The sequence below is a fragment of the Oryzias melastigma genome, linkage group LG6 (genome assembly GCF_002922805.2).
Source record: "Oryzias melastigma strain HK-1 linkage group LG6, ASM292280v2, whole genome shotgun sequence".
Taxonomy (NCBI): domain Eukaryota; kingdom Metazoa; phylum Chordata; class Actinopteri; order Beloniformes; family Adrianichthyidae; genus Oryzias; species Oryzias melastigma.
The window spans coordinates 22795160-22805986 of record NC_050517.1 but is presented as its reverse complement, the minus strand read 5'-3'; the positions used below and the strand labels follow the sequence as shown (position 1 = coordinate 22805986).

The 10827-nt window shown below is 38.3% G+C and overlaps 1 protein-coding gene across 1 annotated transcript in view; it reads right to left on the bottom strand.

The window, feature by feature from the left end:
- Positions 1-1514: 1514 nt before the first annotated feature.
- The window catches only part of LOC112152477 (DENN domain-containing protein 5B), a 20471-nt gene continuing 11158 nt past the window's right edge, over positions 1515-10827 (bottom strand). Inside the window, exons 8-21 of the mRNA XM_024282085.2 lie at positions 10154-10244; positions 9957-10076; positions 9715-9861; positions 9521-9599; positions 7989-8064; positions 7782-7910; positions 7569-7690; positions 7169-7314; positions 6168-6289; positions 5754-5938; positions 5538-5620; positions 5250-5376; positions 4976-5150; positions 1515-2849 (exon numbers count right to left, since the gene is read on the bottom strand). Of these exons, the coding sequence (XP_024137853.1) occupies positions 2666-2849; positions 4976-5150; positions 5250-5376; positions 5538-5620; positions 5754-5938; positions 6168-6289; positions 7169-7314; positions 7569-7690; positions 7782-7910; positions 7989-8064; positions 9521-9599; positions 9715-9861; positions 9957-10076; positions 10154-10244 (1786 nt within the window). The 3' untranslated portion in view covers positions 1515-2665. The remainder of the gene's footprint in view (positions 2850-4975; positions 5151-5249; positions 5377-5537; positions 5621-5753; positions 5939-6167; positions 6290-7168; positions 7315-7568; positions 7691-7781; positions 7911-7988; positions 8065-9520; positions 9600-9714; positions 9862-9956; positions 10077-10153; positions 10245-10827) is intronic.

Here is a 10827-nt window from a genome sequence, read left to right as displayed (position 1 = left end):
TTAACTCCGCCCATTAAACGTTTAACTCCGCCCACGTTGAGGCACGCCCCGGTCTGCAGGCTGCAGCCAGGGGCTTCTCGATGGCTCGTCTGGAGGTGGAGGCAGACGGTTTTCAGGGGGCTCGCCATCGACATGGGCATTGTTGACTTAATGGGATGTGCGGGGACAGCCGCAAGGGTTCATGGGAGATTAAAAATGACGGAAACTTTTGTCTTTTTCGTTTGTGGCAGCAAATTTTATTTTAAGAAAAGTAATTAATTCCACAATCACACCAAATCTTCCTGATGTATTAATTAATGTGGTTTTGCTTCTGTTATTTCAATTAAATTGACTGAAAAAAACATACTGTATTCATAAGTTAATATTAACAATAATTTGTTTATTATTTGCTTTTTTAGTGTATTTGTTACATTTATCTGTCCTGATGCATTATTTTTTTTATTTTAGAAACACAGAATATTTCATTTTTACTGTTTACTATATAATTTACTTCATAATGCACAAAGGTCATACTATTTGATAACAAGATGCTAGGATATCCCACCATCTTAAGTCAATTTCACTTAAAAAATATTGTTTTTATTTCTTCCAAATTAATCTGAATTATTCTGGCAACTGTTAAAAATATTTTTTTTAAAAAGACATTTTATCTCAGTATTTTTGACAGCTGTAAATATACAGTAATGAATAATATATTTCTTTAAAATGTTTTGTTTACTCTTTCTGGATTTTTGTTCATCTTTAAAAAAACATTTTTTTTGCAAATTTAAATATAATTTAATGAAGCATTATTGCCCTTTTAACCATTCAATGCATCCTTTGTCAGATGTTTTGTGGTGACATCAGCTAAATTGAGCCAATTTTTGGTTAATTGCTTGGGAAACTAAGAAAAAATGCATAACTGTTCTTAATATGAATAATATTTGCTTTTAATTTTGGGGGGGTTAAAGTCATGGGATAAAATATTAAAACTTAACAGCTGTGAAGACATCAATTGTCCAGCTAAAATAAGCAAATCACATTTTATTTAGTGATAAAATGGAATTATGTTTCAGAGTAACATCATAGAACATTAATTAAATGCTTTAAAAATATATGAGAAATACAGCCATGTTTATATAGCAACAACATAGTAGTAGTGACCTAATTAAGAACATGTGTGAGACACAAAGTGAGACTGAAAGCATGGATGTCTCTAGGCTTTAAAAAAAAATAAACTATAAAAATCCTAAAAAAATGACAACTAGTCTACTTTAGACAACAGGTTTTGCAGATGAAGTCATTTTCTCCCAAATTCCGTTGTTCTCGCCGCAGCTCTGGTGGAACCACCAGGCACCACGGGACCTCGGAGATCCTTTAATCTGACGTTTTACTTGACAGTCCAATGTAACTGATGTCAACATATCTATAAAAGGTTCAGCTTTTTTGTTTTTGCATAAAATACCTTTTAGAGTTTTTAAAAGGTAATGTACTTCATTCATTCATTTTTCAGGATAAAACAACTCAAAAGTGCATATTTTTGTCAGTAAACTTTAATTTTGAACAGCACACGTCATAAATAATTATTGCTTTCTCTAAGGTGTATTTAAACAACTTAAACTTGGACATACTGGGTTATATAATGCTTGCAGGATAGTGCAGAGGACACAATTTTCTGTTTATCTGTAAAATTACACGTGACATAAACATAATACTTAGCATTTTTTTTTTTACAAACCTGTGCTCTTTTCAGCTCTGTGACTTTCGCAAACACAGATAAACAATTCAGGATCAGACAGCATGTCTACCATCCACATTTGAGAATGTGTCGGAAATCAGTTACACACTTTTAAAGAAGCCTTTGCACAAAGAAAGACAAATTCATTACATCATCATAATAATAATAACAATAATAATGGGTATAATTTCTGGTAGAATGGATTTGATGAGGCAAATTTATTTACAATGGGGTGGGGGTTGACAAAATGATAAACACTATTCAAACTGACACAACTAGGACACCCTTTTGGTTCCAGTGTTTCTCCGACTGAAGATTTCATGAGCCAAACTGAGCAGCACGTGTCACAAACTTAAAAAAACTAAACAAAACAATGAAATCCAGGCCAGAGGATACACAGTAGAAGAGCCTTTTTTTCCTCAGTTTTTTAAATAATATAACTGGTGCAGCTATTTTTTCAGCAGCTGTACTAAGTTACCAAAATAAAGGTCAAAGGCCTGAATTATGATGCGTTAGATCACCATATCTAAAGACACAAAACAAAGATGCTGGCCATGCATGAGTAGAATTCAAGTGCAAGCAAGTCAAATACGACAGTAAAAGGACAGTTAACAGCTGTTCTATGGTCAGATACAGGAAGGAAATATATTTTTATATGTTTCGAGTTCATCAATGACTATTTTTCCTCAAGGAAACAGAATTTCACAGTGTAAACAAGCACAGGACTACTTCCTGAAGCAAATACAAGCGTATAAGACATTATGCATCAGTAAACCAGGCAATATGTTTGATGCTAGAGCAGCCAGCTGGTTCCACTGCCTGTTTTGATGATAAAGTCCCGCCTTGAAAGTGTTAGAATGTGCCCTACCCCTCCTCCAAAGATGGATAAATAAACATCCAAACTCATCATTGTGCCTGTTAAGTTTCAGAGCAGACAATGGGTCGAGGTCAGAGGTCGACCCCTTTAACCAAGGCCGCCTCCAGAGTGATGCTGAACTCATGTAGTGTTTGAAGAATACGGCAAAGCGAGAGTACGGCTGCACGGTCCCGTAGCAGAGCACCGTCCTCGTAGGTCCGAGCTGTTAGGGAACAGTCTGCCAGCAGGGGGAGCCACAGAGAGAGAAGCCGGTCCCTGTGGGACAGAGTGAATGTTGGTCAAAAGCTGTATCAAAAATACTTCTGGAAGTGAGTTTTGCAGAGGTAAATAGGCCATCTCCAAATTAAATCATCAAATTAAACATTTGAAAAGTATATTTTTACTTGTTTTGTGTGAGAGTGAAATGAAACGATTATTAAAGCTGCAGAGTAATATGTATAAAATGCAAATAAAACATTGAAACAGTTGGTAAATGTTTTTAATTCCACATCTAATGTGTGTTAACAACTACAGCTGCCACCATTAAAAGATAAGCCTGTTTTGATGCTGTGATTAAATAATGTGATAATTTGTGTTTTATCTATTTGTATAGCTCTATGTATGTGTTTTGTATTTTATTGTAAATAAACTGGCCTTTGGCTAATTCTAGCTTTTTTAAACCATGTTTAATCCTGTTTTTTTAAAATTGCACTGTCCCCTTTTAAATAAACTATTAAGTTAAACAAAACTATCACAATTTTTTGAAATTTAGGAGGAAAAGACAGGACATTATATCATTCCAGGAGACCAATAGATTTGTTTAATTCTCAGTATGGCTCCCACAAACATTTAAATTGGTCATAATTAGGGTCTTAGAGTGGCATTAGAAAAAATGTTTCTTATCCTATATGTGTGAGAAAATTTAAATATGAAGGAAGTTGGTAAAAATTCTTTACAAATACAGTGTGATTGCTTGAAGAAGCAGAACAAAGTAAAAAAAATACAATTCTGTTGTTAAAAAAATAACAATGTGCTAAATATTTTCTTTAACAGTTTGCAAAAAAGGCAAAAGCTCTTAATTTTTTTTTAAATAATCAAATTGCTCCAATCGTAAGGGTATTTGAAGTTGAAGAGGTGTCCGAAATCGCACTTGTGGTGTGGAGGAAAAAAAACTCACTTCCTCACGTGGGTGTGCTCTGAACACAATGTTTGCATCGAGTTTTTGCATGACTTTTTAAAGTTATAAAACAAATGTTGTTATGTATTTTCTGAGCACTGGCGGCTACCGGCTAACATAGATGAGCGGCAACTATTGATGACAAGTTGTAGTAACATCCAAATTTGAAGACACAATTTTTCCATTTAGAGGGATAACTGTAGGGACAGGAAGCAGCCGAGGGGAAGGAGTTCAAATTCGGCCCATATGGAGTCACTATAGATGCGTTTCCACTACACATATGCGCAAAACATAATCAAAATTCTAGAAACGTTAGAAAACACAATTTCACAATAATACTGTTTCCATTAAATCATACTTACACGAATAAACACAAACCAAATCCAACCATAAGTCATTCAAAAGTGAACAATATTGATTTACAGCAGATACAATCAAATGTCTATCAAATTATCTATCAAAGGAGACGCCAGCATCGTATTTCAGACCATGGAGGGGCGAGCTACACGAGAGCAGCAACGGATGAAGAGATTTTGGGAAATCGTGGTTGGTGATTTTACAGAGGAGCTGCAGATCCAACACTTCCACATGACACGCTCAACTTTTGATGAACTGTGTGACGCTGTGGGACCTCTTTTGGCGCCCGCTGTGCAGCGCCTTGTTTATCTCTGACTCATTTAATTAGAAAAAGTGTTTCCATTGCAGTTTTGAGAAATATGTCCATTTCAATATGCCTCATAAAACACCTCCTCCAAGCGCAAAAACGTCTTTTTCAATAAATGTGAGGGGTTTTTAAAACAGTCATGAATCCTTTATGTGAATTTATTATTGCAAATCCAATTTATGCAATTATATAGTCAATGGAAACGCAGCTACTGTGTTACAACCATGAAAATACACTATAAAAGATCCATTCTAAATAGTTTATCTGAAGGTTGCAATTTAAACAAAGCTGCCTAACAGGCACCTGACCCAAACTTTCAATATTTTACTCTCCATAAAAATATATTTTGTCAAAATTATAAAAGTCAGAAATAAGCACAAGATAACACCAGGCCATTAATAACAATAAAATAAAATGACTAATATACACTAAAGACAGATCTTTCCTTTTTAAAGATTTGTCCAAGGTACTTTTTTCCCTATTGGTTTTGGAGAAGTGATATTTTCCTTTTTTATTTTTTTCCCCAAAATAATGTTTATTTTGAAAATAATTCTTTGTCACCTGATTCCCAGGCAGACGAACAGCTGGAACTTCCCCTCTTTCCCGATGTTTCTCGGTGAGCCATTGATGGCATTGATGTAGTGGCACAGTGAGTCACAGGGTGGTCCCTTCGTCAGCGTTGATCCGTGGAGATCACCCATCTGATCGGCAGTCTCCATGGAAACCACAGCTTTTTCTATAGAAAAAAAAAAGAGAGAGATTCTTTTAGCCGAGGATATCAGTTTAACAGTAAAGAATAAGAATCTTTAGTGAGATTCAAAGTTGCAATTGTTACCTATAAAGTCCCAAACAAACACATTCCTCTGGAAAAGACGGCCGGATTTAAACCCATGAAGAAGAAACTTCTCCAAGGCGAGCACCAGCCCTCCTTCACCACATAACAAGACTGTCAGGTTTCCCCTCTGCAATAAAATGTATCAAATACAGAGTTCAAAGACTTTCAATATCAAGAGGTTTGTTTGACTAAAATTCAATTTACCCTCATCCTGAAGAACACAACAGAACTTATTCTTATTTACTTTAAACGTGCATGTGCTAAAGATGCAATAAAACTTCCTCACACCTCTTGTTCAGGTTTGTGAAAATGCTTGACCAGATTGTTAGCCGCCTCCCTCATGTCCTCCTGCACTTCCAGAGAATCCATTCCTGGAGAAAAGCAGAAACAGGACGAGGATCAAGACGAGAAGAACAGAAAGTTGATCCTGCAGAACTGTAGCTCATACTACAAACAAGTGGGTCAGCTTTTGAACTGAAGTATGTTCTCTTTGTCAGTACGTACTGCTTCGGGTGCCAAGCGAGCCGAGCACCGCTCGGACGCTCTGGGAAGGAGAGGCGAGCTCTGGAGGTGTCCCCGTCCACCTCCCAGCATCCTCCTCTGCTCCAGGTGACACCAGCTGGCCGACGAGGACTCTCTCCAAGCTGCCATCGCCTACGCCTTTCCCCAACCATCTACCGCAGGGGAACCTGACCAGAAAAGAGACAAAAATGCATTCTGTTCATCACAAAAACAAACTAACCTGACCATGTTTTGTAAGTTTTGATAAAGAGGATCTTAAAGGCAACATCAGAGTTCTAATAAAGGATAAGGATGAGAAATGGGATCAGACATCTTTCACATGTATTTATAATCACGTTCTTGCACGCTCAGCATAAATCAATCACTGTGAATGAACAGTCAGAGGATGATTCTCACCTGTAAGTGTGTCCTGTGATCTCATTATACACCATCACACCGTCAACCAGACACTTGGCCAGCAGCCCCGAGGTCTCCTGCACCCCCAGCTGCAGGGTGCTCAGTCTGCCCAAGTTCTTACACTGAGAAGCAGAAACCAGAGTTGGGGTGATCAAACAGCAACATCTCACTTTTTCCTTTCATTCAGTTAAAAAAAAAAAAAAAGAAAATAGTTGAAAAAAGTTTGGGTACTTTGTAAATATGTCAGATCAGTTTCATCCCGTAAAGACACACTCCAATTAAACATTTATTTTGGCATTTTCACATGTTGCAGAGCACATTTAAAAAAAATTAAACTTAAAACTGAATTTCCAAGTATTTCTTTATTCAAGCTGTCGTGAATCAGACAAAAAAACATGCAGTTGGAAAAAGCTTGTAGGTGTTTTGTTTTCCTCATAACTGTACAACCGGATAGCTCCAAAATTGCACGCCATTTTTGTTGCGCCGGTAATGTTAGGATGAGGATTTGAGAGGACGTGGGAGAGAGTTTAAACAACTCAGAAGCAAATTTCTAATCAACTCCTGCCACTCTGCAGAAGCTATGTCCTAGAAAATGACTTTAAAAATGGCAAAAAACTGTATAATCATAATTAAAAGACCACAAGGAATGTTTTAAAAATACCAGAAGAAATTTTCAGAGTGGGTCATTAAGTTATCAAGATTTATTAAGAGCTCTACTTTTCATAACATTTATTTGCTACCTATTTATGCCAGTGGATAAAATATCCAAAACAATCTTTTTAATGCACCCCTTTTAGCTCCTGCAATAAAAAAAGGACTCATAAAAAATGTTTGAACAGTTACTGCATTTCGTTACTGCACAAAAAACACTGTGTTTTTGTCCTTGCAGTGTCTAAATCTAAAAAAAATCTAAGAAACTAATGAATGCTAGAGCACTAGGCAAAAAAAGCAGAGCAGTTAAACTGTTTTTGCATAATATTCTTTCTGCAGAGTCCACAAACCTGAAAGAAGATTTCCTGCGTATTCTTTGGGATCTGTATAACTCCTGAATCACCGAGCTCCCCTGACACGCACACCCAAGGGCTAACCGTTGCCATAGCAATGCTGAGCTTCTTCATTGGTATTATAACCACCCGATATGGAATACCTAGAGAGGAAGAAAGGATCCAGTTAAACATGCATTCCTGAATTTTCCTGACCTAATAAAACTTTTCAGCATTTCTCACAAAACTCAGCAGTAAAGCTGGTTTTATGCGTTCTGAATGCTGACCTCTGGATTTATGACTTCAGAAAAAAGGAGCGTTAATAAGGCCAGCTGGGTGTCGTTAAACACAAGCAACGGCAAACTTTCCGTTTTTGTCCTTCAAAAGAACTGACACTGAGGGAGTTTATAAGACTTACAGACGGAGGTGAAGACGCGCGTAAAACAGAGGTAGTCCACGGTGTTCAGGGAAAGCAGGTGGAACAGAAACTGCTCTCTTTCTTCTTCACAGAGAAGGAATGCATGTGGTTTGTACAGCTGTCTGTTGGGGGACGGAAGGAGAGCAAAAACGTGTCAAGAGAAGAAAGTGTTTGCATCCATCTGTTGACAGATTCCTGTTCACAGACTCAGACCTGAGCAGCTCCTGATGCGTCAGCAGCTCCTTGAGATGCTGAGACAACATTTTCTTCTCCAGGGCAAGATGGATCCAAGCTCTGGCCTGAGCCACCTCAGACAGGCCGTCACTCATCGTTTGGACAAACCTGGAGGAACAGCTAGCATGAGCACACAGGCAAACTGCAGGAATCAGATAAAAAACAACATGTTTGATTGCTTTTTACCTTATGTCCTGCAATAATGAGCTTCTCAGCAGCACTGTGCCATCATGAAGAGTCCTCTGGTCTGTGCAGGTATATCCTAAACATGTATAGAAGGGGAAAACCTGCAATTAGCTAATTCTTAATAGGGCTAGGTTTAAAAAAATGTTCTCCACTTAGAAAATGCAACACTGATTATTCAAATAATTTATAATTTCTATTTCTATGTTTATTTTATGCTTGTTTTTGACTGAAAAATACATTTTTGGCACATGATGAACGTGGCAGCATGCCCACTACTCCTTTTTGGAGTATTTTCCACCTTTTTTGGGGCTGAAGTGGTCTGTGGGTGCACCGTTTACCCCATGAGTGTCAGAATCCAGACCTTCGAGGGCCGGAGTCCAACATGTTTTACAACTAGGGATGTAACGATTCAGTCAAGCCACAATTTGATTCAATTCACAGTTTTAAAGTCACACTTTCAATATTTTTCCATACAATGAATTACAGGTATTTTAAGGCCACGTATGTTTTCTTTCAGAAAGGACTCAATACAAATAAACAATTATACATAATACTCAAATGATCACAAATCCTTTCATACTCGATTCACGTTGTGCTTCATGTGACGGAAAGCTCCACATTTGGGTTATTTTCACCGTTTTGACTTTTTGCTCCGAGGTTCTCCCTATTATAGGTGGTGGAGGAGCGCTAATGAACAGTAAAAATACAACAGAAGAAGAATCTCCTCCCTGATACCTGTGTTAGTGCTAATCAGCAGCACATATGGTAGGAGGAGGAGGCCAGCCCTCGAGGCCTAGAGTTTGACTACTTCCTGTCAGCTATTAGACCAGGGATGGACAAACCTTTAAGGTCACATGCAAGACGGCGCCAGAAACAATCTCTAGCCGGAAGCAGAAATTTTGCAACTTTAGCCGGTTACATAAGCGGAAATTTCTTAAGCCGGTGAAATGACATTTTTTCTCTTTGAATCAGCTGATTAAATAAGGGGTTCCGGTCGATGACTTCATGCCAGCTATTAATTTTCAAGTGGCATATTTTTCTCTGTGGCCAGATTCTCTTGGAATTACAGGGAAGAAATATTATTAAAGATATATATATATATATATATATAATTTATTCCAGTTTGGTGTGCCAGACTAAATAGTTAAACGGGCCGCATATGGTACCCAAGCCACCCTTGCATTAGACTCTACAGCGCCTCATATGGACAATAATTATTGCTGTTATTTATATTTTAAGTGCATTTTCATTAAATTGATTACCTTCTTGTCTTCTTTAGACAAAAAACGTATTCAAGTTTTTTTAAATGTAAGAATTAAAAATATTTGCTTTGTTGAATTATTTGTTTTTCTTGTTTAAACTCATTTTTGAATGACGGTTTTTAAAATATAACATGTTAATTGAATCCCTTTGAGACATAAATCAGATCAAATTGTGATCTTATGAAAGTTCAGAGTGAAAGTAACATCCCAGCTCTAATGTTAAACTCAGTAATTTCCTCAAGAAACAGAAGGGTCCAATTCTGCTCAGACCTGGAGATTCAGCCGGTGCCTCCATCTTGCCCTGGGCAGCCTGGTGATGAACCAGATGGGACCAAAGCGCAGACTTCCCCTGCTCAACCCAAACACATTTGTCATCATTGACCTCCTGTGTTGTCAGATTTCCAAATGCTTGCATATGTCTCCAGTTAAGGAGGCGCAGGGCTTTGTGAAATCACGTGTCTGACCTGCTTCATCTGCAGACCGTGGCCCCAGGTTCTCTCCAGCAGGTCACACAGACCGTAGATGAGCGTGTTTTCCTGCAGGCCGCTAATGCTGGCATGACCCAGCTCCACGTTCTCCTTCCCCATCCTCTCCATCAGCATGCGCTTGGTCTAAAAAGACAAAAGAATGTGGAGAAAATTCTTGAATTTTTAGATTTTTTCTCTCAGCCATCAAAATAAACAGAGGCTGAATAGGAAGAGCTCACCTTCAGACGGCACTCACTCAGCAGCCCGTAAACAAATTCACGGTGAGTGTGAGTGACGGCTTGAGGCGATGGGTCAAGCAGTCTAGACTGGTGAAGGTTTCTCTTCAGAAATATGTGTTTCTGTTTGATAAAGGAGGTTAAACATCAGAGACGAGTCGTCTGGCGCTGGCGTGCTCTAGAGCGTCTCATCAGATTACCTGTCTTTGTTCGTTGTCCACTCCTGAATGATCAGCAGCTGGAGGTTTTCTGGGTTCTGACTTGCGAGACACAATCACACGACTGGACCGCCTATGTGACAGCGACAGGAAATCAGTTTACACATGGTATAAGTCAGAACATGTGATGCATTTTTCCCAACGCTTTCTGTGTCAAAACACTTTTGATCTTGTGTCTTTGTGAGTATTCCACAGTTCTCTTGGTTTTTGGAAAAGATCCAACATTCCACATAACAACTGTGGGACAAGCAATGCAGATCTTTGCATGTGCTTTTACTCTGACCATTAGGCAAAGGTAGACCATCACCTGGGGCCCTCAACAATCTCAGCTGAACACTTAATAAAAGTATCTAAAATGAATTTTAACCACATAATTATTTAACTCTGCAGTAAAAAGCATCCAAGTCACTGACATGGCATGTGACTTATCATGTGAAAGAGTTTCGTCCTCCCTCTCCCTCTGCAGCAATGGTATATTAGCAGTAAAAACGGTGTTGCCAGATCGGACAGTTTACGGCCCATTTGAGCTTTTTTATTCTGATTTTCTAGCATAATTGCTATAGGTGGGTGGACAAAATTGGGGCAAGTTTGGGATCTGTTCAGGAGCTTTTAGTTTCTTATTGAAATACGTTTCAACAAGGGGCGTGTGGTCGGGG